Source organism: Trematomus bernacchii, unplaced genomic scaffold (assembly GCF_902827165.1).
Source record: "Trematomus bernacchii unplaced genomic scaffold, fTreBer1.1, whole genome shotgun sequence".
Lineage (NCBI taxonomy): Eukaryota > Metazoa > Chordata > Actinopteri > Perciformes > Nototheniidae > Trematomus > Trematomus bernacchii.
The window spans coordinates 23,463,969-23,490,656 of NW_022988043.1; the positions used below are offsets into that span (position 1 = coordinate 23,463,969).

At 41.6% G+C, this 26,688-nt stretch overlaps 1 protein-coding gene across 2 annotated transcripts; it reads left to right on the forward strand.

Moving 5' to 3' along the window:
* The first annotated feature begins 31 nt into the window (after nucleotides 1–31).
* On the forward strand, nucleotides 32–26,626 carry zfr (zinc finger RNA binding protein). 2 transcript variants are annotated; one of them, XM_034118212.1, is made up of 20 exons: nucleotides 32–132; nucleotides 316–397; nucleotides 1,925–2,204; nucleotides 3,317–3,455; nucleotides 4,112–4,330; nucleotides 5,334–5,599; nucleotides 5,995–6,198; nucleotides 7,375–7,666; nucleotides 11,438–11,601; nucleotides 11,706–11,825; nucleotides 14,556–14,701; nucleotides 15,394–15,559; nucleotides 16,554–16,771; nucleotides 18,655–18,805; nucleotides 19,766–19,907; nucleotides 21,840–21,937; nucleotides 22,774–22,869; nucleotides 25,190–25,301; nucleotides 25,414–25,511; nucleotides 25,638–26,626. In XM_034118212.1, exons 1-20 carry the CDS (start codon nucleotides 96–98, stop codon nucleotides 25,818–25,820), a joined length of 3,213 nt encoding a protein of 1,070 aa, XP_033974103.1. In that variant the 5' UTR covers nucleotides 32–95; the 3' UTR covers nucleotides 25,821–26,626. The 2 variants fall into 2 exon arrangements, with proteins under 2 accessions (XP_033974103.1, XP_033974104.1); XM_034118213.1 differs by lacking the exons at nucleotides 21,840–21,937; nucleotides 25,190–25,301; nucleotides 25,414–25,511; nucleotides 25,638–26,626.
* The last annotated feature ends 62 nt before the right edge of the window (nucleotides 26,627–26,688 follow it).

Below are 26,688 nucleotides of genomic sequence, written 5' to 3' on the forward strand. Positions count from 1 at the left end.
CGTCTGCGCAGGCGCAAATAGGACATTTCCGGGTACGGCATGTAATATAAATACGCTGGTGTCCTGCACGTTCGTCGGTACAATAATCAAAACCAATGATTCCTATATGTCCAGTAGTGTCCTTCACCTATGGTGAGTATTGTTTAAGCTGGTGTTTTTGTTTGCAAGCTAGAGAGGTGAAGTGTCAAGTATCTTAATAAACAAATAAGCATGTGTATGAGTTTTAATGACGTTAATGGACAGTCCTTGGGCCGCTCGGTCGAGCCCGCTGCTAACTGTTAGCTTAGCATAATACTGTATGTCTGTTCTCCGCAGTGCCGGGCCGGCTAGGTGAAGATGCCAAAATGGCTACCGGCAATTACTTTGGATTTACCCATGGCGCTGCCGCCCAGTACAGGTAAGGGAACATGAGTCATTGCCCTTTTTACCGTAACCACATGCTTTTTCGCTCAAAGGTGAGCTGCGTTAGTGTGTTGTGCGGCAGTATGGTCCCTACTACCACCATTGTTCAGGCTGGGGGAGGGGGCGGTTATCTCTGCTGCAGCCGCATCAGACGGGGCTTGACTGCGGTGATGGAGAAGATACATATTATTGAATAAGCCCAGTGTCAATACATCAATTTGTTTATCAGACGCAAAACTACAAAAAATACGTCTATAGTGATATTAAGAATAAAGTACTAAAGTCATTTATAATCCCCCACCTTGAATGTACGCACTGACATTTATTTTGATCGATAACCTTCCGTTGCGGCAAAAGGTGAGCAGACTGAACTCATTTGACTAGAACCATTCTAGTTGAAATGAACAAGGAGGGTGTGTCTGTTGCTCCAGTGTTATTGCAGGTCCAAACCTTGTGTCTATGGTCTTAACACTGGCTAAAAAAAGAGGTTTACCGGACGTGTGTTCTGCCCACAGTATATTTATCCTTTCATGATCAAGCCAGCAGTTGTGAAAAGGCATACAGGCACCTGGGACTACATCACTGTACACCATATATTCTCCTAATGTAAACTGTAAATCTTTGCACCCTTTTTCTGCACCCTTCTAAAAAATTAAACCGCTCCCCCAATTTTAAATGCACATTTTATTTGTTTTTCAATACTTGTATTTAGTTGTTTTTTGTATTACTATTTTTAAGTTCTGCACCAAAACGGCAACAAAAATGCCTTGAATTATTAAAAACAGACAATAAACCAAACTCCGATTCTGCTCTGAAGCGTGAGGTTATGTAGAAAATACTTAATGTTTGCAACAAAACATCCAACCATGTGTGAAGGAAAACAGGTTTAAAGCTATTTTAAACGTTGATATCCTTTACTAAATAGTTGGTAGCCAAACCATGAGTCGTCACACAAATCCACCATAGCTACACCAATACTGTTAAGAGAAATTAAAAGGTTGCAGTTAAAAGGCCAGTGCAGCAGCAACAACAGTCACCAACGAATCGACATGAAACAATGCTGCTCAAACAGATCCTACTAGGCTCCTTTTTGTTTCTTCTCTTTAACTGCACTACCTTTTTCTTTTTGAAATTCCTCCTCCTCTTCTTTTGGCTTAATGGCTGGATACAACTGTTACTTTATAAGGTGATAACAGCTACCTACTTTACTGCAGTATGCATTATGAGATGTTGTACCTGGGTTATTTTCTTTGATAAGGTAAACACAACATCTCCCTTCTCTTTCCTCTGTCTCTTTCAACCACTTTTGACAATACGTGACTAAATGGCGCCGCAATACTGCGTAATGTTGTCAAGGCTGTGTGTTTACAGATAATTTTACAACGGGTTCTAATGCAGCTCAGCCAATCACTATTAAGGACCAGGACAGTCAATTGTATAATTTTAATTTTAAAACCACTACCACAATAGGAGTGAACTGCCAGCTAACCTTTTACATTTCTCTCCCGTGTTGCCCTACCAGTCAGCAGCCAACTGCCGGGGTAGCCTACACACATCCCACCACAGTGGCCAGTTACACCGTTCATCAGGCTCCGGTGGCGGCCCACACTGTGGCGGCGGCCTATGCTCCCTCTGCAGCCACAGTGGCTGTAGCTAGGCCAGCGCCAGTCTCCGTGTCAGCGGCTACTGCTGCAGCTTATGGAGGATACCAGCCAGCCCATACTGCCGCAGACTACGGCTACCCTCAGCGCCAGCAGGATGTCCCGCCACCACCTCCGCCGGTCACCTCACAAAACTACCAGGTACGTCACAAGTTCTTTTTTCTTTCAAGGCATCTACACGGGTCAGACCAGATGTAAAAAACACCAGAGTGTAAAATTAAATTAACAAAGTATGTCTTAATCTCAATGTATATATTTATACAGCATTCAATAACAATTCATTAATTGATATTCAAATAATAAAAAAGACATTTGTCTATTGATCAATTAATTAATGTATCACCTCATTTAAAATAGATACATTTATACATACAGTCTATGATCAACTCAAATACAAAAAAATATTTCCAAGGCAATTTAAAAAATACAATCCTTTTCCTTAAATCACAAATTGTTTTTATCATTGTGTAAACTGACCCCTGTACCCCTGACTATCTTTGCCATTTGAATGTAGTTTTTTGGCTGTTTTTCCTTTTGCTTTCACATTTCTGTAACGTGACACTTTGGGTCTTTGACTGTTGAAACAATGCCCCCACGCGCTGTTTGTGGTTCACAGAGAAGCTCTGTTGTGCCCTTCAAATTGAATCTTCAATGATATGAACATTATTTAAACATGTAGAGCTTTCTATAAAGTCCAGCCAAACAGGATGAAATGCTACCATTGTGACAATACGATTCTTTCCTCTCATCGTATTGAAAATTATAGTGGAATATATGATGCACGCCTAACTGAATCGAGCATTACTAGAAAAAGATGAATGGTATTTGCAGAGTGGTTACATTGCATGCCATATAACATGTCCCAGGTTTAAGCAGAAGACTGCAACATGAGAACAAAACGGAACAATAGTGACTATCTGAATGCACTGTATTTGCCCTGGGTAATCATCACATGTTAAACTGTGCAAAAATAAAATAATGCATTATGTCAAATTGTGTACATTTCTGGTTGGGCATATGTGCAAAATGTTTGTTGCCTCACCTAAAAGCCTGACTGCACCCGTTTTCCAAGCTCCCAATGTATCTCTTTTAATTCAACTACCCTGCAAACAAATACAAGTTTGTTACAACATGTTTGGGTGAACACAAATGCATCAGTGGCCATTTAAGGTTAGCTGTCTTCTATGTGGACAGGGAGAGCCCAGAATTGAGCCAACAACCCTGTAACTCTTCTTTACTGTTTTCCTTCTCAGGACACCTATTCCTATGTCCGGTCCACAGCTCCTGCTGTGACTTATGACAGCAAGCAGTACTACCAGCAGGCCACTGCTACAGCGGCCGTCGCTGCTGCACAGTCCCAACCCAGCGTGGCAGAGTCCTACTACCAGACAGGTTTGCTTAATGCACACTCTACACACTGTGAATTAGACTTTTACGCATTTCAAATACCTTTGGCTCATTTCACCTGATTTACAAATGTTGTGTTGGACCCATTAATATGCAACTGTAGCGTAGTTCCTTTTTAGTGTAGTGATTCGCCACAGATTTCCACTTATTATATTGAATAGGTGGCTCTCTTCTTGTGTCCCCTCTCGCATGGACAATAATCAACTCACCGTGTAATCAGATTTTCTTACACTCATTGTGTTTTTTTAAATCCCTTTTGAGCTACACTTCTGCTGTTCTGTGTTGACAATAATGGATTTGAGGGTGGAACAACCCGTATGGCCCTTTTTAATGTCCATTCCTGTTAGTAGATACAAAAAAAATTAACATTTTAAGAATTATAACTTGTCTGTCTGAAACATTGAAAGCCTCCCCAGTTCTGGTATTTGCGCTTACAGTAAGCTATACAGCTCACCTAGCATGGTCAAGCTAACAGATGACGACATTCAGCCAAAACTGGTCAAGGGCAAATCTCGTTCTTAATAGTTTCTGCTCCCAATGTTTGATGATGTACATGTAACAAGTTAAGTTCACGGTATCCTTTCAACATTTCGCTGCACATAAACTGAAAAGTTTTTTGTATAATATTTGTGTTTTTCTAGCCCCCAAAGTAGGATATAGCCAGGGGGTTACATCATACACCCAGAGCCAGCAGTCTCGACAGGTGACCGTGATAAAGCCAGCTGTTCCCAATCCAGCCTCCTCCACCTTCTCCATCTACCCTGTGACCTCCACTGTCCAGCCTGGGGCTGGTGGCGCCTCCGTGGTCCCTTCCTACTCTCAGAGCCCAACCTACAGCACAAACGCTGTCACCTATTCTGGTAAGCTTTCAATGTTGTTCTAAAGGCTTTGCACAATCGGTAATCGATTCACTTTACCCACAAGAAATCACCAATAACAATTTTAAAAGACACGTTTTTTTTAAGAGAGATTTCTGTACATTTTTAACAATTCTCAAGTAGTAAAATAACTTTGATAACAAATGGCATTAACGTGGTATTGCTGCAACAAATTAGGTCAAGCCGCATGGGATCTGTTTTCTACTAGTACAGTTGCCTGTACTACGAAGCAGGATTTTCAGTTAGCAAGGTAACTTCAGGGTTAACTCTAGTTTTCGATCCTACGATGCTGGTTCACTTCTTACCGGGGTAGATCTCCATGGTAACTTATGCTGAACACCTAACCTGCTCTGGAGCAGTGGTCTCACATGATAGTTTACTTTTCATTCATGAAGTATGACGCTGCGCTGTCAGTACGCTTGTCCCTGTTTGTGATTGGTCAAATGTTGCTAACCCCGCCCCTTTCACGTGAACGTGCTCTCAGCCGGACAGAGAAACCATGGGTTGATTTACCGAGTTGATAACCAGCGTCGTAGGACCGCTTAGCGAGATCTCGTTTGTTATGGGTTAGTTAAGCCAGATAACTCAAACATATCCAGGGTGTGTTGAACTGGCTTCGTAGTACAGGCCACTGGTATCAGTGGGTGTGTTTTTGTTTTTGGAGATGGAAGGTACAATTTGGTTGCTTTTTATTAGAAAAAACATGACCGATGAACACTAAATCTTAACCTATAAAATCTGATGCAATGGTCGGGAAGACAACGCCTCCAATCCCCTGATGATTCACAATGCCAACAAACGTTCTTGTGTTTATAAATCTTAATGCATGTATTATGTTTTTTAATGATGTAATGATCAAACATTAGCATGCTAATTTGCTAATGTTAAATGTAGAAAATTAAATCACACACAAATGTTTTCCATCTAGAAATCCCTATGTTGACAGAGCAGTACATTGGTTTTAAGTGGTCTATCTTTTTTCCAGGAACATCATACTCAGGCTATGAGGCAGCAGTTTACTCTGCAGCCTCCAACTACTACCAGCAGCAGCAGCAGCAGCAACAGCAGCAGCAGCAGCAGCAGCAGCAGAAGCAGGCAGTGGCAGCGGTAGCAGCAACAGCAGCATGGCAAGGGAACACTTTCACCAAGAAACCCCCCTTTCAGAGCAAGCAGCTTCGACCCAAGCAACCACCCAAACCCCCTCAGATCCACTACTGTGATGTCTGTAAGATCAGCTGTGCTGGCCCTCAGGTGAGTTCAACAACAGCTAATATCGCATTCAAATCAAGTAGGATTCACATAATACTAGTTATATTTTAGGATCCAGTTTTGATTGTCCAGTGATCTCATCTCCATGATGATTCACTTGTAATAATATAAAATGCCTTTTTAGGTTTTAAAAGGTATACATTCAACATGTCCGTGCATCAGCTGTCTTTAATGACCCATTTTGCAAAGTTGAAATACTATCTGTTAACACACATCAGTTAGTAAACTGTGTGTGAGCTGCACATTTGGTCAAAGGCAACATATTAACCTTTTCAGTTTCCTTACAATAGTTGGGTAGAGTTAAAATTAAACATTAACTTCCCAAGCAAGTACTTGTCCACCAGTGGGACTAATGGCTCTGTCTTTTTCCAAATAAGACTTATAAGGAGCATCTTGAGGGCCAGAAGCACAAGAAGAAGGAAGCGGCGCTGAAGGTTTCCCAGAGCAGCACCAGCAGCAGTAGTGGAGGAGGATTATTGGCCCGCAACGCTCAGAACCAGCTCCGCTGTGAGCTGTGTGATGTTTCCTGCACAGGCGCAGACGCCTACGCTGCCCATATCCGTGGAGCCAAACACCAGAAGGTAAGGAAGATTGTTGGACATAATATACACATGTTTCTTAAATCTCAATCTCTACATGTATGGCAGCCATTCCATTCCAATGTCTGTTGAAGTCCAACATTGTCAGTACTTTATAGAATAAAATAAAAAAACATTAATTAGATAGAATAGAATAGATCGATAGAATTGAACTCAAACACATGTTTATAAATAGTAAACCAGAGAAACTGATAATGCCGCAGGGGTTTCTTAATTTTTATCAGAGCTGTATGTACCCTGAATCCGTCGAGTGGCGGGATTACGCCCATGTTAGATAATAGTAACAGACAACACTGTGGTGCAGCCTCGTCTCTTTTGTAAATTGGAATTGAAAAGAGAATTGTGGTAGACCTAATCACAGTTCCAGTTGTTTTACGATACGATACGATAATACTTTAATGGTCAGATCAAGTCTGAAATCTGACTTGCATCACAGCAGCTCCATGTGTAACATCAACATGGACAAATATCAAGACACAATACATGAAAAACAAACAACATTGAACAGAACAGCACTATCACTGAGAGAGAATGTGCTCAAAGAGCCTTCAGCGTGCATTTGATCTGGGATTTAGCTCTGTATTTACTGAGAGGATTGACTGATGCACAAAGGAGTGCTCACACACACAGACAGACCACCATTCAAACCTATTGACAGTTGCTAACTTACTTAGCCTCTTTATTTTTAGACTTGTTGAGATCGAGTTATTCCACAGAGGAGATAAACCAGAAAGAAGACTGCATATAATACAGAGGAGAAGAAATGTACAAACTACACTAGAAACAATCTGATATATTTGTTGCAGTTGCGCTTCTGTGTGTTGGTAATTAAGAAAGATGACTGATATACATTTTTTGTAAAAAAGGGAAATCTTTAGTATAAAACATTGCTATTCCCATGCTGACCCCTTATTAGCAGGTTACGTTCCTGCTGTTTGAGTGTAATACTCTCACACTGTACTTCAAAACCTTGACAACAACTGTGACAAACGGTGATGGCTAACCCAAATGAATGGGTTAGCGTTAAAATAAAAAAAAGATGAAGTCATACGTGTGTGTGAAATGGTTCGGAATCATCTGTCCACTCTGTTGACACTAAATTCAATGGAAACCTCATTACCATCTATTCATAATTTTATTTTGAACAATTTTCTCCAGGTGGTGAAGCTTCATACCAAACTGGGTAAGCCCATTCCCTCCACTGAGCCCAGCATGGTCACTCAGTCATCGTCCTCCACCACAGCTGCTCCCAGTAAGACCAACACAGCCACCCTGAGCACCTCCAGCAACAGCAGCTCTCTGTGCGCCGCCGCTTCCACCTACCTGAAACCTGTCAACATCGTCAGCAGCGGGATGGGAGGGGTGAAAAACACCTTGACTAACAACCTTTCTGCTGCCAACTCCACCTTAGCTGGGAAGAAAGTCAACACCCCCAAGATCAACTTTGTTGGTTAGTAGCTCACAAGCAGCACTACTTTCTTTTTCACCTGGTCATTTCATGAAAATCTTGATATGTTTGAACTAACAGTTTTTGCCACACTGTAGCAAGGCCTGAATATTGTTGCGGTGGCTCCCAATGCATGTTTCCCCAGCAATTGTAGAAACATCTCTATTCTTTATTTTCTTCTACTACAATTCAAAACACATTTGACTCAGATCTTCCTGGTTTTGGTCACAATATTCCTACCTCTTAGTAGGGCAGGGTGTCAACTACATACATACATTTCTTTGACGGTTTTAGTTTATTTGGAATGGACCATATACAGCTTGAAATATAAAGAGAAACATGTGATTCTCTGTACTAGATTATAGCTTTTAAGATGATTAGTTCATTTGCAGGTCAATTCAAAGAAAGCACAATTACACATAGTACAGAGTAAAAAGTCATTTGTGATTGTAATGCTCTTTTTAAATGTATTGCATGCACTTTTTTAAAACATACTGTACATGAGAGGACACTTGGTGTGTAGAAAGTATGAGTGCATGCCAGTACATGAACCTGGCGACCAACTGAACCAGAAATGTTGGTTCCACTTATGCGGCTTTCACACCAGCGCTTTTCCCTTTCTAGCTCCGAGCTAGAGCTTTTCTGGTTCAGCTCCGAGCTAGAGCTTTTCTGGTTCAGCTCCGGTTTCCCTTTTCAGCTCCCGCTCTGTTCACACCGCCCAGCTGCCGCTGCTGCGTCATGACGTCACCGTTTACATCGCTGATTTTCTCCCCAACGGAGCTCACAACAACAACGGGGGGGACTGCGTCGGGTCGATGATCGTGTTGCTTTGAATCATACGAAGCCAGATTAAATTAAATAACAACTTCTCCAACCTTATACTTTTCTCCAGAGTGCCGTGGTTCATTGTTTATTAATGTGTTTCAGCGGCATTTACCGACCGCTGCAGTGCTGGCTGCTCTTCAACGGGAGTTTATTCTCCCGTTAGCTCCGGGTTAGCTCACACGGCTCTAAAGTATTCACTGTCTGACTGTCACACAAGCAGCTGATACATATCCCCAGTTCCCCTTAAGTGAATGTGTGTCAGTCTGAATTGACGCTGTTTGGCATCACAACGCTGTTATGAAAGTTTCTCTGGTATAACATGGGTGATGTTAGCATAGCAACCGAAGCTAAACTCACTACTTGCAGGGTGCGTACGGGTGCTGGAAATCCTTGAAAATGCTTGAAATTGTATGAGGTGTTTTCAAGGTTTGAAAAGTGCTTGAATCTTGGGAATGGTGCTTGAATTTGGGATAAAGTGCTTGAAATTGTAAATGCTTTACTTCGCTTTTTAGATTAAAAGAAAATAAAGAAGTCGGAGCGCGCTTAATTGCTTCGCTTTTACATAAAACAGCTCCGCTCCGGCCTTCCCGCGCAATGCGCGTGACCGGCAAGTGTTTTTGTTACGTGTGTGACCTGGGCATTCTGATGAGAGTGATAGATGACAGTATGCCAGGAGGTTGCCGTTTCAACGAGCGTTGGCTAGCAGAAGACAAATACAAGCCATGGCTAAGACGAGGGTCAAGCGAAGCCCAAGAGTAGCCTCCTGCAAAGTGTGCAACAATAACGATGCGAGAGTCTGCGCTGACGAGCCACACACCACACGAAAGGTACGCCAGAGTAGAGCATTTTAGATTAGGCTATCGTTGCATGTAAAATACATGACACTTTTCTCTGTGCGTGGCAAAACAAGCTCGCCAAAATGGCTTCACTAGTCTGGCAGGATTTTAAGTGTCCGAAAATGACAATAAAATAGCGGTATGCAACGTGTGTGTGAAGCAGAAATCCTGCAGCTCCACCCGCTGTGACGGACCGGTGAGCGGAGCAGAACACACATTAAGAGTTAGACCTAACACTAACACACTTAGCTATTTTATCTACCTCTGGAACAAGCTAAACTAGTTATACATATATTTATTCTTCACTGTCGGGTCGCTCATTACTGGATCAGTGAGCTGCAGGAGATACTGACGGGCTGTCAGGAGAGAGAGAGAGGGGGAGAGGGGAAAAGAGAGCGGTATCGGCCGATACTGATTCCGGCGATCGGCCCCAAAATTGGGGTTCGGAGCATCCCTAATAATTGTATATGATATGTTTTATAATGATTGATCATGAAAGTGGTCTCAAAACTGGTAAAGTTGCAGCTAGTTTGAATGACTTTGTATACTACAGAGTAGCTTGTGAATTTACTCCAGGTGGAACTAAAGTCTGATTTAACACTTGATTATATTTCACATCATTCATCCACATCTGTAAAGTAACTAAAGGTATTCAATACATGTAGTGGAGGAAAAGTACACCATTTACCTCTGACTTGTGTTTACTGCCAACCTAAAAGTACCTCAAAAATAGTAATCAATAATATATTGAAAAGTTATTTGGCTGATTGTTTTATATTGGCTCAGCCAGGTTATATGGGATGCCCAGTCTACGTACAGATGGGTCACTCATTTTGAAATATTAAACTTAGTTTTCTTTTCTTTAATTGTTCATCCTCATGTAGAATGCTATTATGAAACACACATTTGGTTGTTTATAGCATAAAGAACATCTGATTTAATGTGAGGTAGGGAAATAATCATTTGAGTATAAGTATGTGTATATAAATATGTAATTTACAACAGCTGTAAGATGCTTGAAAAGCTTGAAAATGCACCTTGAAAATGCTTGAAAAGTGCTTGAATTTGACTTTGGAAAAGGTGTAAGAACCCTGTACTTGCTAAGCCGTTTTCTACAGGCACATTTTACCGGTGTATTTTTCATTATGATTCTACTTGTGATAGTCGGACATGACAACCTGTGCAGCCCATGTATTGATTCCATCCGATAGCTGCTATAATACAAAACAAAACGTCTGCCTGCTCTCCACAATGATCAATAACAGCGAACGGATGGTCAAAGTAAGGTACAAATAAACAGAATCACACGAAGCCTGGTTAGTATTGCCTGACTTTATAAAGTGTGTTTTTTTGTATAAGTGTGTGGTTGCCTTCTAGTCACTTTGCTCAGCGCTACTGCTTGTAGGCAGGCATGACGAGACTCTTCAGTCGACCCATGTTCAGGGGAGGTGGGTTTAGTTTCCTGCACGCCTCAACGTAAGAGAGACGTAAGCGACGCCGCCTCTTAGCTCCGAAGCTCTTGCCTCTAGACCGACAATTTTTTGGAGCTGGAAGTGAACTGCATTCCGGAGCTAAGAGGCGGTGTGAACAGGAAAAACCAGCGCTTTTTCAGCTCCAGCTCCGAGCCGGAGCTGAAAAAGCGCCGGTGTGAAAGGGGCATCAGAGTCAAGAGCACTTTCATCAGAAGTATACTTTCCTTTGTGGTAACATGTTGACAGATGAATCAGCTGTATGACTCTTGTAATGCTGCTTTATTTGTCAGAAGTCTTAATGTTTTAGTAGTAGTTAATTTGTGCTTGCTCAGAAAATGAACCAACATGCACATTCTATGAATGTTTGAGATGAAACAGAAGAGACACTTAAGTGTATATATGTGCTCATTAATCTAAGTGTCAGCCTGATGATTAGTGTACATTCCAGGATGTATGTTCCTGTATTGTACTGTGCTAGAATGTGATTGTTTTTAAAGTATCTACTTGCTTATTCCTTTAATGGCATTTCTTTAAGGCCCTTTAGTCTATACCAACTATATCACATCTTTCTTTATGTGCCATTATTTAGACCAAGGTCAAGCAGTGGAACTGGTTAACAACACTGATTTCCTGAAATGCAGGTGGAAATAAATTACAGACCACAGCGAAGATGGACGATGCTAAAGTGGAGGCTTCTAAGCCTGCAACGCCCTCTCAAGGTGACTCCAAGACCGAAGATTCTCTGTCGGCCTTGGCCGCCCTACAGAGTGACGTCCAGCCTGTCGGTCATGACTATGTGGAAGAAGTACGTTTTGCCAGACCATATATTAGGCTACACCCAACTTGCACTTGTGAGTGAGCAGGAAAGCTTTTAAATATTGAGGTAATACATTGAACTCCTTTTTTTAGGTCCGGAACGATGAAGGCAAGGTCATCCGCTTCCACTGCAAGCTCTGTGAATGTAGTTTCAACGATCCGAATGCCAAGGAAATGCATCTTAAAGGTCGTCGGCATCGCCTGCAATACAAGGTTTGTGGCTGACGCGTCTTTACACACAGGTAAAACACACTGGTGTTGTCATTATGTGTCTCAAGAGGCGCGTTCACACCGCAGTACTTTTCCCACTTTAGTTCCGAAAAAAATCCGGAACTAAAATGTGTTCATGAGAACCTTTTTACCCCCTTTTCCGTCCCTGCTAGAGAGCAGGGACTTTCGTGGGAGAAAAAGCTTCCTATGTCTGATTGGCTGGGCGGATTGCAAACCACGCCCCGTAAAACTCCCAAAAGGTTTTGTGAAGCCGCCATTTTATTATCCTCGCATTAACATTATTAGCATTAGCATTAGCCCAGCGCAGAAACGCAGAGAGACTAACTTATGGCAACACAAAATAAAACATGGGAGCGGTGGAGATGAGGAGGTGTCGGCGTTTCTAGCGATTTACTCGGAAGGCTTCAGTAGAAGCTGCTGGGAGTCCCAGCAGCTTCTACTGAAGCCAGTCCCCAACTCCGGGGACTTCCGGCCGGGGACTCCGGGTGGCAGTATACGCCGTGAAGTTGTTTGCGGCCTGCCAGTAAACCCAAAGCAGAAGAAGAAGTGACGTCAGCGGCTTCATTTGCCTAATCCTCCCCCAGGGACTTATTCCGGTGTGAACGTGATCTGTACTTAGTTCATGAGAACTAAAGAGTTCTCATGAACCTTTGTGGGAAAAGTACTGCAGTGTGAACGCGCCTAAGGGGTAATTAAGTAATATGGGTGCCCATCATTTTTAGATCAGTGTGAAAAGTAACTAAGTACATTAACTCAAGTAAGTACAATTTTGAAGTACTTGTACTGTACTTGAGTATTGCCATTTTATTTTACTTTGTACTTCTACTCCACTGCAATTATTGAATGCCTTTAGTTACTTTACAGATCTGGATTAATGATGTGAAATATAATCAAGTGTTAACCTGTTTCACGCCTTCCCCCCGGTACCGGGCGGATAAACGCGTCATTTGCAGGAAACAACGTCTAAGGAATCTTAATATTGAATAAAACTATGAATGTGTTATATCCATGTAACGGGAAGAAACTCAGCTAACTGATCTTTTTAATTTTTTTTTTCAAAAAAAACCCACAATGCTAGCACTCAGCCTCTGAATTAGCCTCGATCGAAAAAACGGGACCGACAAAGGCACATAAACTCACTCAGAACTCCCTTATTACTTATCCTAGATGCACAACCAAACACTATTTTTTGGTGTCCTGGAGACACTGAATCTAACGGTGCCCACCTCAACACTCAGTGATAAACATTCGCGACGCTATCAACGAAAGCGTACATCATCACATGTGGAGCCAAGAAGCTAAACATATAAATATGGCTTACCTTGGTCAAAAGTGGTCTTCAATGGCATTAAAACGATAAAAAAACGATGCTGCAGTTAATCCATAGGTTCATCCTATGTGTCTGTGCCTTCTTTGAAATTATTTCTGATAATCCATAAGCAATACAACTGCGTTTTAGTTTCCAAACTCCAGAAGGAGACATTCCTCCAGTTTAGTTTCGCTTTCCACACGCGAAGCGGCAACATTTTTTCTTTACAATGTGTGTCTATGCGAGTATCCTCCTTCGATTCTATTGGCTCTAACGGTCACAAGGGTATGTCAACCAACCAGATCGAGCAAGGGGGGCCAGAGATAGGTCAAATCCACCCAAATGACCCCAGATGGCCCAGTTTTTGGCTAAATCTCTCTAAAAAGGTCAAATTTCACTTGTTTTGCATCAATCTTGATACAGGGTACTTATTATATGTTGTACTTTGGATTCCTAAAGCTTTTAGTCTACTAACCCATCATCCAAGGGTAGTTTTCACTATCTGTAAAAAATAATTTTTGGACGGACACTATAATTTACAGTTTTTTACTATGTAAAATCTGAATTTTCTTTAAAATAAAAAACATTTATATTGATTCTGACACTTCTACATCCAACTCACAGGTTTATCATTACTTTGAGAAAAGATTATTAATTTAACCCTTTTAGAAGGGAAGATATGGTCATTTGTTCTGGGAATGTCATTTTCGAGCCTGAGACCTGAAAAACAGGCTCAGAGTGGAACAGGTTAAATCAGACTTTAGTTCCACCTGGAGTAAATCCACAAGCTACCCTGCAGTATACAAAGTCATTCAAACTAGCTGCACCTTTACCAGCTTTGAGAACACTTTCATGATCAATCATTATAAAACATATCATATATATTATTCTGAAATGGACCAATCTGCACAATGACTACTTTTACTTTTGGTACTTTAAGTATATTTTGATGATAACACTTTTCTACTTTTACTTGAGTAACCTTTAGAATGTTTTACTAGTAACAGAGGATTCCTACACTCTGATGTTGAGCAGACATCTGTTCAAATACAGATATAGTCCAAAGAAAGGAGTAGTCATTCTAACGGTGCTAACACAGTGCTGGATCAAACACATCTGCCCTGCAGTCATATATGGTTATGTATTTGGTGAAACTTCCATACAATTGATCTTGTCAAAAGAGAGCTTGTCCTTGCTGAAAGTGTGTGTAATTCATGAATATATCAAGCTCAAACTTTTTTCCAAATGTCCAGAGAGGATGCTTGTTGAATATTGTTGTAAGATAATTCATTCATAGCTTTCCGTTTCTAAATATATTTACCTCTGGAAGATAGGTCACTAGTTATCTTAATTGAGTATTGTATATATGTGACACAAAAAAAACATTTCTTTTTTCTTTGTAGAAAAAGGTAAACCCGGAACTGCAGGTGGAGGTGAAGCCCAGCATCCGAGCCAGAAAGATTCAGGAAGAAAAGATGAGAAAGCAGATGCAGAAAGAGGAGTACTGGAGACGGAGGGAGGAGGAGGAGCGCTGGAGAATGGAGATGCGGTATGGTTATTTCTTATTAATGGTTGTCTCCTCTGCTAATGGGGCTCTGGAGTTCCAGTTTCCACTACCTCTGGATAGGTCACTTGTGTAGCTATTTTGTTAAGTTGCCTCTTATAGGAATGCAATCTGCTTATCTCTGATGCAGTCTGTCAAAGGCTTTTATTGTGAAAGGGACCCAGAGGCAGACATGCTGTATCACGGCTTGCAGGGAACTGATGGTGTCACTATTCTACAGCCTTTCTACTGTGCATAACGTATACTTCATAATGATGGTGTATGATGTATGTAGATGTGTCCACACAAGACACAATGCACACTGAATGCTTTAACAATGATTTGTATTAAATGACACATCGTTTGACCTCTGTAGAGTTATTTATGTTTCGGAGGTTAAACACCTGGGACCAGCCATGTTGATATTAAGATTTATTTTGGGATTATAGTCAAGGTCTTCAAGAATCTGGAGCAAGTACATTTTTAAAAGGGATATAAAAACAAAATAGGCAAATTATTTGTAAAGAATTGGGTTCATCCCTCCAGTTGAACATTTGGAGATCTATGTGGAACAACAATTTCCTGAGCCACTTCACGTTGTTTTCCTTAATGCTCAACCATCTGTTCCGTAGACATTTAAAAGCACTTTGCACAGCTTTACACTTGGATAGATGTGAGCTGTACTTTTGTATTTCCAGGCATTATGAAGAAGACATGTATTGGAGACGTATGGAGGAGGAACAGCACCACTGGGATGACCGTCGCCGTATGCCCGACGGGGGGTACTCTCAGGGGCCCCCAGGCCCTCCTGGTCTGCTCGGAGTTCGGCCTGGCATGCCTGGCATGCAGCCTCAGGGGCCTGTGGTAAGACTTTACGTGTATTTCTATATGATTTATTGTTAGTAACATTTAACATGTGACTTTAGGTAGAGATTCAGCGTCGGTATCGTTCCCCCCAGTGACCAACTTAACTACTGGTTGGTGTTCTAATCACCTCAATGCCCTAAACGTTTGCATTGGCATTTTGCCCTACTTTGTTTAATCTATCAACATGCACAGAAATGGAAGGGTATCGTTAATATTTTGAGAGGATTTTCTAACTATTTGTCAGAGGAGGGTAATACATTGTTCTTTCTGTTTTGTATAATTAATGCATCAAACATTTGCACCAATAGTTTTGTTTTTCCTTGTGCAAGACAATGACTTTGTTTTCTGTTTAAAATCAGATGATGTGGTAATCTGATAAGTATGATATCTCACATATTCAATGGAATGATTTGATCGCAGCTGTGCTCTGGTTTACTACTGGTTGAAGTGATTTGAACTGGTTTATAAGCCAGCGCATATTTTCACAAGAATCTTCCTCTTTTTTTTTACCGATATGTCATAAATATATTAACTTTAAAATATTAGACTGAGGGCGTTTTATTAAAAGGTTCTATTTTGAATAAAAAAGTCAAACTGATAACCAACTTTAAGAAAAATATGTAGGGAAGTCACATTAGTTAAACTAATGTTAGTCCAACTATAAAGCCATTTATTTAGTTTATGAAATCATTTGGAACTCATTGACTGACTGCACATTTGTGAGAATAGTGAAACTGGCACAATGAAAACTGAATTGTGGGACAAAATAAATATAAAGTTCAGTTATCAAAATAATATTTGTATAATAACTAGCTTTATATTGTCAGGCATTATTGTGTTCATCCTTTTTGGTTGATCTGCGAATACAATGTAATACAAAGTATGACTTTAAAAAGGGATCACTATATAACGAGTGTCAATGAAAGCATTTTCTTTTGAGGAGTATCTTATCAATAACATTGTAAACTCTTGCTGATTTGAACTCTTGCAGCCCCCACGCCGGCCTGACTCTTCAGACGACCGCTACGTCATGACCAAGCATGCAGCCATCTACCCCTCAGAGGACGAGCTCCAGTCCATCCAGAAGATCGTCTCCATCACAGAGCGGGCCCTCAAACTGGTCTCTGAGATAATCACAGACCAGGACAAGGCTGAGGACGAAAAGGAAAAGGAAAAGGAAAAGGAGGAGAAAGAACCCTCTAAAGACAGGTGCCAGATCTGACCTACCTCTACATTTCGCATAGTCTACTGTCATGTCAGTTGTTCATCATGCCAGTGTAGGTGTTTCATAGCGAGCTCCTTTAACCAGTTAAGCCCCATGCAAAAATGCAACATGCAACATCTTGCAAGAAACAGTGTCTGAGGGCTTCTTAACATTTAATAAACTATGAATGTGTCATACCCACTTAACGGGAAGAAACTCGGCTATCAGACAATATTAACAATGTTTAGCTAAACAAAACACAAGGGTAATAACAAAGGCTCTGAATTAGCCCTGAGCGAAAGAATGCTAACGCACTTAGCACAGAACTCACGGTAGAAATACCTTATTACTTATCGGATCTGCACAAACAAGATATCACATGAAAGCTGAGATTCCACGATCAAAACTCAGGGCAGCGAATGCGAAACCAGACAACACACAACTTAGCTTTACTGAGCCAAAACGGCAAAAAACGTCTTACCTTTGCTGTTTTCTGATCAAAAGTTGTGTTCAATGGCATAAAAATGCTGCGGTAAAAAAAAAAACGGTTAATGAAATGTGTCTGTGTCACTTTGAAATGATTACTGATAATCCATCATCATATTTATGACGATAACTGAGTTTTCATATAGAGTGCCACAGTGACGCGTCCTAAGTAAGCTGCGCATGGGTTCCTTCGACAAAAAAGCAATGCAATCCTACTTTTATAATTTTGGAATCATAAATCTATCGATCATAAATGTATCGATTAGATTTATGATTAGAAAATTAGAAAAGTAGGGTTGACATGTGGAGATTATCCGACTGAACAAAACGTGATCCGTCTCTTAAATGTCTCTCAACCACAGACCTTATTTCCAGCTATTTTCCAAAATCCTATGGAGAAATTGCTTTGCTTTTTGTCGAGGTAACCCATGCGCAGCTTACCTCCGGGTTTTAGGACGCGTCACTGTGTCAATCATCAAAATCGACCGATGGGTTCTAGAGATATGGCAAATCCACCCAAATGACCCCAGAGGTGTTTTTTTTTCTAAACCTCTCTTAAAAAGTCAAATTTCACTTGTTTTGCATCAATCTTGATACAGGGTACTTATTATATGTTATAGTTTGGATTCCTCAAGCTTTTAGTCTACGATCCCATAATTCAAGCGTGGTTTTCACTATAAGTAATGGGTTATTTTGGACGGAAACTATAATTTACATTTTTTTACTATGATCAATCTGAATTTACTTTAAAATAAAAACATCTATATTGATTCTGACTTTTCTACATCCAACTCACAGGTTTATCATTGCTTTGAGAAAAAAGATTATTAATTTAACCCTTTTAGAAGTTAAGATATAGTCATTTGTTCTGGGAATGTCATTTTCGAGCCTGAAACCTGAAAAACAGGCTCAGGGCTCAACAGGTTAAGGAATAACTCGGTGAGAAGGCGTATTATGATGACCTGCTGATTTCATGTGAGGGTGTTAGCCCAAAGCTACCAGAAGGTATGCTTAATATGTGCTTCTCCTTCAGTCTGGTGAGCTTTTATGAGTGATTCAAGATTTATACAGTTAGATCATTTGGATAATAGTAGCTGACTCTTCAAGCAATAATCAAACGCCATCTGGAGATGCAAGTGAGCGGGCTGTTTTATTTGGGTTTTCTCTGCAGTATTTATGGAGTTGGTGTTGTTGTTCTCTCGTGCACATTTCAGATCTGTCTAGAACTTAAACTGCCTGGGCTACACAGTAATAATTTTGAGAACTGATAAATGTACCTAAATGATGCATGCTTTCAAGTAAAAGTATACATTGTTAATGTGACGACATGTTTTCGGATGTATGGTTCTCAGAAAGATGACATTTTAAGTGTTGTTTGTTTTGCTTCTTTGCTTGTGTGTAGAGCTCTGAAGGGAGTGATGCGGGTCGGAGTCCTGGCCAAAGGCCTGCTGCTGCGGGGGGACAAGACCGTCAACCTGGTCCTGCTCTGCTCTGAGAAGCCCACCAAGAGCCTCCTCGCCCGCATCGTGGAGCACCTCCCCAAACAACTAACAGTACTATCTTTACAAATATCACACCTCCATCAGTTTCTAGTGGCCACTTTTATACTTGCCTTTCTTTTACTTATTAAGAGACATCTTTTGGGGTGAATTTGGCAGTAAGAGACATCACTTAAGAGCAATTTAAGTCCAGAGTTTGCATATTTCATTTCATTTCAAACCTTTATTTATCCAGGTGTATCCCATTGAGATTATTGATCTCTTTTTCAAGGGAGACGTGCTCAAGTAGGTTCCACATGAAACATAAACACAACAACAAAAAGGACATCATACAGCATCATTACAGGGATTACAATTTACATAACTATCCACATGAACAGGTACCAACAGCATCGGATTGAGTAGCATCCAACCGAGCTTTGAAAACATTTAGTGGCACCAGATTGCTCAGTTTCCATTTCATTTGCAGACTATTCCAAGTCAGAGGAGCTGCGCATCTAAAAGCTATCTTCCCTAAGACAGTCCTAGCAGTTGGCACATTTAATAAAATAGAATCAGCATATCCCCTTCTTCAGGTTGTCTTTTTGTCCACTAAATATGATCCATCACTTTGTATTTCCTGACTGAATGAATAAAGGTAATGATTTAGCACTGCTCCTGAATGAAGTGTGAAGGGTTTTCCCGCAGACGGGACAAAGCAGAGTACACGGATGATGTTTTTTATGAGTTTATTTTTTTCATGCAACTAGTAGACTTATGAAAACTGGTGGACCTGTACTTGTGTTTGGTGGCAGACCTTAAGATATCTCTACCACATGACCTGGTTGCATAACTCACCCATCATGTTTCAACAGTAACTGAATCCCATGGTTCCAGTGAGCAGTCCACCTGTGCTAACAACTGTACCTATAAATGTGGCCACTGACTTATATGAAATCATATGTTAACTTGTTGTATGCACAGTGGACTTCTGAATTAATGTTGGCATATTTGCATTTACTCTATTTCTTTCAGATCGTTACACCTGAAAAATATGAGGTCAGCGGATCCAACCAGGAAGCGGCGATCATCCTGACATCCTGCACGGAGCCAAAGATGACGGTGACGATCACACTGACGTCCCCTCTGATCCGAGAGGAGCCCGGTCGGGATGGAGGTTGGGACACCCATCACAGCCTTTCCCATTGCACCTCCTTTCTTGTCTTTCTGCTATCTTTCTATGAAATCAGTTTCAATATGTTTGTCGACACCCTGAAGAGCGCTGTCCTGCTGGCACTCCACATTTCTGTTGGGCTTTAAGTCAGATCCTCCTGGCAACTTGCTCTTCATACATGATTCATTTTGCATTTCAGAAATGAATGACAGGGCAACCAACCAAGGAAGCACAAGCTCATCACATTAGCTCATCACGTTTGCTGTGCAGTCTACAGCCTGCACACACTTCATTTTAATACCACTAAACAACTGAGACCATCAGACTGGTATAGATAGGGGCAGCCCATAAGAGACCCCAAACGTTAGTTATTTTTCTTTGAATCAATGCTCTTTCTTATCACATGGGGCAGATAGTATGAAATGAAAACAAGATGAAGGAGGCAAGTGCCAGCAGTGTTGCTCTTAGGCTTTTTGCTCTTACCTCTCAGAGGCTATCTTTATCCTTTAAACAAAGCATGACCAGTGTTTGCATTGTGTTAAGTCTAGTTAATCCCAGGTGAGATTCTATTTTGTTTCCTGTGTTCCAGGGGATTCTGTTTCTATCTTATCGTTGCTATAATCAATGGGAGACATACATTACAGTATCTTTTTTCCAAATGTCCTTTGAGATTAGGAGACAAAACAAATCCTGCTGAAGATTAGACAACAGAGGTACTTCTGTCCCTCAAGTTTCATTTGAAATGAATTGTGCAATTTCACAACCCTTTTCTCAAATCAAGATTTGGCAGAGGAAATTGGATGTTATTTTCCCACAGGAAACAAATCCTCCCTTTGTGTACTGGTGAACAGCAGCTCACCATGCTGAGGGCCCCTGTTTTGAAGTGCTCACCATGCTGAGGGCCCCTGTTCTGAAGTGCTCCCCTGAGTTCATTGACATCTTCCTCACATAGGACTCCAAAATGAAAGCCTTTGACAACTGTTGTCCTTTTTAATTTAGTTGACAATGGAAAGATTAGGACAAATAATTTGAAGATGGACCACATTTTCTTTTGGAATGAATTGACACGATGAAGATTTAGTTTTTGAATTGAATTTGAAAGAATTCTTAGGGGAGTATTGTTAAAAGTTCAGGTACAGAAGGCTATGACAGAGGAATCTTTGCTATACGATGATTGTTGGGGTCTTATTCCAACCTCCTGATGTTAGGTATGCATGCAGTGATATCCTAACCCCTTTTGTTTGCTGGTAGTTCTCATGTTTTTTTCTCTTCTTCAGCACCCATTGCTTCCTCCTCTCTGTATTCATAGAACTATTTACCAGCCAGTCCAGCACAAAGACCTCTTTACTCTTCCATGAATAAAAAAAAAAGACAAATGTCTCCCATCAGAGGATAAGTAGTGCCCAACAGCTTCGGAAGGATTTTTGACCAAGGTTTTCTCACATCACAAAAACGTTGCCACACCTACTTTTGCCATGCCACTTTTTATCAGGTCAGCACCTGTTAGCCCTGCCTTTTTGATTCTGCCAGTTCACACTAATCATCACTAGCCGTGGAGCCCCTCCTGTCCCAGTGCTAGAACCAAGACATTTCAATGATTTATTGACTTTTAAACTAAGGTAATCATTTTAGATACAATTACCTGATAAAATGGAAACGGCTTCAAAACATATTTGAGCCACCTAATTTAGCGAGATGCTAACCAAACGGTCACTAAATGAATTCCCAGTTTGCAGAAAAGAATGACTTAACAATATGTGTGTTGTTTTGTGTAGTCAGATTTTCATGTTTTAAATGAAAAAGAATAAGCAACCGACTGTAGCTTGTGAACAGACATTGGTATGTGTGGCAATGTGTTTGTTCTCTGCCAGCCTCGCTGACCTGGTCAAACACCCATTCCTCATCACCATTTTGACACTTCAAATCCATTTTTAGATGTAACCTCGGGTATGGTGAAAGACCCAGCGGACGTCTTGGACAGGCAAAAATGCCTTGACGCTCTGGCTGCTCTGCGCCACGCTAAGTGGTTCCAGGTTCGGAACATCATTTTACTTTCTTATTGTAGCCTTATGAGATGCATTATTTCTTTGTTTATTCATTTATTTGTGTTTACTCATTTGGTTTTCATTTTATAGTAATGACAACAACAAAAAAGACTACTATTTGAAGCAAAACAATATTCAAGGATGCCTCATATAACAACAAATATTTGGTTAATGTCCATAAGTGTTGATTATAAATCCAAGTTCATTTGAAACTCGTATGAAACAAACAACTGGCATCCTTGTATGCCCTTTTCAATTTTCCAAATACTGCATTATAGCGACATGTGACTCCATAAGGCTGCACAATAACTTGCACAGAGTTGTGCCATCAAGAAGTGCTTTCATGTTCAACGTTTGTATTGTTTTTTATTCTATATATATTTTTGTAGAATAGGGATTGAGAGAAAAAGGAACATCTGAGTAGTTTCCTGTGATTCTGCTGCCTGAGCAAAATCACGGGCAAAGTCACGCAGATTTCCTCCGCTCTGTCAGTCCCTATCCTCTCCTTCAGGTCAACTCTTGTACTTTGAAGTACCTGTTTGTGAGATACCTGGATAAACCTGGGGTCAGGGTTTAGAAGATGACAAGTTCTCATTTCTTGTGCATCTTGCAAACTTTGAACTCCCTTACTAACTGTGAGGTACAAGACTACTGGGAATGGCAGCTGATTGCAAGCTCTTATGGCTCATACTCACTTCAAACCATACTCAAGCTTCCATTATGCACAGTAGTGTTTGGACCTCTGAGACAGAACTGATTCTCCTGTTTGCTCCATCTCTTGTCACTGTTGTCACTGCGTAAACCTAACTGTATTGCATCAAAAGGCTAGAGCAAACGGACTTCAGTCCTGTGTGATCGTCATCCGGCTCCTGAGAGACCTCTGTCAGCGAGTCCCCACCTGGTCGCCCTTCCCCGGATGGGTAAGTGGATCCTGAGAGCCTGCTGCAACATACTCATGAAGTATTTAAAGGCCTCCAAGCACTGTGACTGTGGGCTGTCCCCAACCAGAGATGAGTTGAAAGAAACATATTTGGGTTTCGAGTAGTCTGAGATTAAGATTTGAAGGCTGGAGAATAATTAACCAAATTCTTTTTTTGAGAGCTTTGAACTGATGTCTAACAGACACCGAAGATTTATTAAAGTTACAGCCGGAGAGTTGACATTGCTGAGACACCGTAGTGATAGTCTCAGCCCAAAGCATCTCTGAAGTGCTCTCCCCTTGTCCCTGATACGTTACCACTCCTAATCCACAAGACGCTGCAAGGGTCAACCTGTCCTGTTATTGCCTGACAACACCCAGGAGGAATAAACTATCTAAGAAAAGGGCATTGGGCTAAATCATTCCCTCAAACTGTATAACTTCCTGAGCATTTTACACCGCTTTGAGTTAGGCTACTGGCAAAGTATCTACTTCATCACAAGAGTACAAAGCGATGCCACATTAAACTCAACAGTTTTGCAGACAATTTTTTTTTTTATACCGACCGGAGCAATTTTGTGTGTTTGCAAAGTATCTTGCCCAAGTACACTTTGACATGTTGACTCCTTGGATTTATCAACTGACCCTCCAATTGATGGATCCGCACATTAACACCCTCCGTCACAGCTGGTCCCCATATTTCAGTTTCATATAAATAGGCGCGTTCAGAACTCTTTAGTTCTCATGAACTTAGTACAGATCGCATTCACACCGGAATAAGTCCCTGGGGGAGGATTAGGCAAATGAAGCAGCCGACGTCACTTCTTCTTCTTCTGCGTTGGGTTTACTGGCAGGCCGCAAACAACTTCACGGCGTATACTGCCACCCGAAGTCCCCGGCCGGAAGTCCCCGGAGTTGGGGACTGGCTTCTACTGAAGCCTTCCGAGTAAATCGCCAGAACGCCGACACCTCCTCATCTCCACTGCTCCCATGTTTTCTTTTGTGTTGCCATAAGTTAGACCCCCTTTACACGAGAACGAAACGGGTTGTATCCGCATAGTTTCTTCTGCGTATAGCCCTTTCATTTACACGAGGCCGTAACAAAATGATAGAAACGGACCCCACAAACGATAACGGGTCCCAAGGTGGATAGATCTGCAAACGGAACGCTCTGGGGGGTCAAACGGCTCCGTGTAATCGCCTCTATACGATTATTTCCCGATAGATGAAGCCATAGCCCCGCCTCGCCCCGCCTCTCCCCACCTCTGCTACTCACTGCTGTAGTCAGTAGCTACTGTCAGTAGCTACTGCTAGTGCTACTGCTACTGACCATGCTACAGATGTTAGTGCAAAATCTACAGCTCCTCTACCACAACCATCAGCAACAAGTGGACATGGAGAATTACATGAACTACTACATGTTGCTAAATCCACCGCGGGGCATAAACAGAATGGTAGCCATGGCAACCATGCTCCAGGGTCTTCTTCGCTGCTTTTGGTGTATTTCGTGGCGGAAGTTACAGCGCCACTTACAGTCCCGGCATATGTACTACAGCGTGTCCAGCGCTTTCGAGCGGTCTCGTGTGGAAGTACAGCGCCACTTACAGTCCCGGCATATGTACTACAGCGTTTCCAGCGGTCTCGTTTGAACAGACACGTTAAATTAAACGAATGCATGTGAATGGAAGACTTTTTTGAAAACGCATACTGTGCATAAACGCAAACGTTCCCGTGTAAAGGCAGCCTTAGTCTCTCTGCGTTTCTGCGCTGGGCTAATGCTAATAATGCTAATGCGAGGATAATAAAATGGCGGCTTCACAAAACTTTTTGGGAGTTTTACGGGGCGTGGTTTGCATTCCGCCCAGCCAATCAGAAATAGGAACCTTTTTCTCCCACGAAAGTCCCTGCTCTCTAGCAGGGACTGAAAACTGATGGAAAAGGGGGTAAAAAGGTTCTCATGAACTCATTTTAGTTCCGGCTCTTTTTGGTGTGAACGCGACATTTCGGAACTATATCGGAACTAAAATGGGAAAAGTACTGTGGTGTGAACGCGACATTTTGGAACTATATCGGAACTAAAGTGGGAAAAGTACTGTGGTGTGAACGCGCCTAATGGCTAGCTTAACGATCAATGGCTGCAGAGTTGAGGTATAAGCATCGTACTGCCGACAAACACCTTTCTCCACATCGGTTTTGTTGGAGTATGATGCCTGCTTCACGTGCTTCATGTTATAGATATGTAGTGCAAGAGGCTGTGAAATATAACCTGTTGTTAGAGTGCTTGTGTGTATACAGTCCTCTAAGCCATGTTCTCTGTTCAGGCCATGGAGCTGCTGGTAGAGAAGGCCATCAGCAGCGCCTCCGCCCCCCTCAGCCCGGGCGACGCTCTGAGGCGTGTCTTTGAATGTATTTCCTCTGGGATTTTACTCCCTGGTAAGATTCTTTATTATCTTACGCATTCAGAACTGCTAAATGGACTTGGACTCATATCTTTATCTAAGTCATACATTAAACTCCACTAAATGTAGTTGAATGACTTCAACAGGTGGACCAGGACTGGCGGATCCGTGTGAGAAGAGAACTGTGGACACCCTCACCACTATGGGAGAGCAACAGAGAGAGGACATCACCTCCAGTGCCCAGGTACAGACCCCCCCCATCCAGCTGATGTTTAACAGCTGTCCTAAGCAGGAGTGATTGATAGGCTGTCAGGCTTCACATGAAATGGAGATGAGTTTAAATATTAAATCTGCTTTATCTTCCCCACAGTTTGCTCTGAGGCTCCTGGCTTTCCGTCAGGTCTATAAAGTTTTGGGCATGGACCCCCTGCCACAGGTTAACCCCCGCTTCAACGTCCGCAACAGCCGCAAGCGTCGCCGTGACAACAGTGAGGGCACGGACAGCTTCGAGGGCGAGGGCAAAAAGGACAAGAAAGATTATGATAGTCTCTAAGCTTCTCTATTGTTAATTTAAGAAAAGTACTAACGTGTCGTATGTACCGGCTGAGGCCCAGTGTTGCTGTTTTCCTTTGTAAGCTACAGAAGTGTATCACACACACACACGTAACCTGTGTGCTGTTTTTAGTTTAGATCCTTCCAGTCCTGAGTTTTTACCTGATGACATTTCATCTGTGTCCGTTTGATTTGAAGTGGAGATGTAGGAACAAAGCATCAGCTCAGCGTTTATCAATGCTAAATGTACGCTTCATTCATCTGCAGAGCTGCATTAAGAGGTGGACTGTGTTGTTACGTTGTAAAGCATTCTTTTGGCCAGCAAGTTTTTCTATAGAGTACGAGTTTCTGTGCAGGTGATGTTTGATGCTGTGCTCGTGTTCTGTCTCCATGCTAAGCTACACTGAAGAAAAAGGCGGGGCACTGCACTCCGATCCAGAAGACGATAGCGATCTTTGTTCGCCCCAAACGTGGTTTTCTGTTGTTTTTCTTTCCTTGGAAGTATTTGTATAATCTTTAAATAGATATAAAGGTTTCTGTTTGTGGAAATCATGACCATGTTCACACTGCGCACTGTTTTGGCTTTTTAATGTTTTCCTTGATAAAAAGGAGCTTTATTGGCTTGCTTGCCTTTTAACTTGGTTAGGTCTAAATTCAGTTCAATACTGGAACATGAGAATATAACTCCTGTCTGGGAAGGGGGGGGGGGGCTTGCTAATGTAAGTGTTGGTCCTGCTGTGAATGCTTGCTGTGCTTCTCATCTGCTTTACAAACCCAGCAGCAGAATAAATACATTTCCAGATTGAAGGGCTGTGCCTTGGTTTTATCTGATGGTAACCTGTGAACAGTATTTCAGAGTAGTTCAAGCT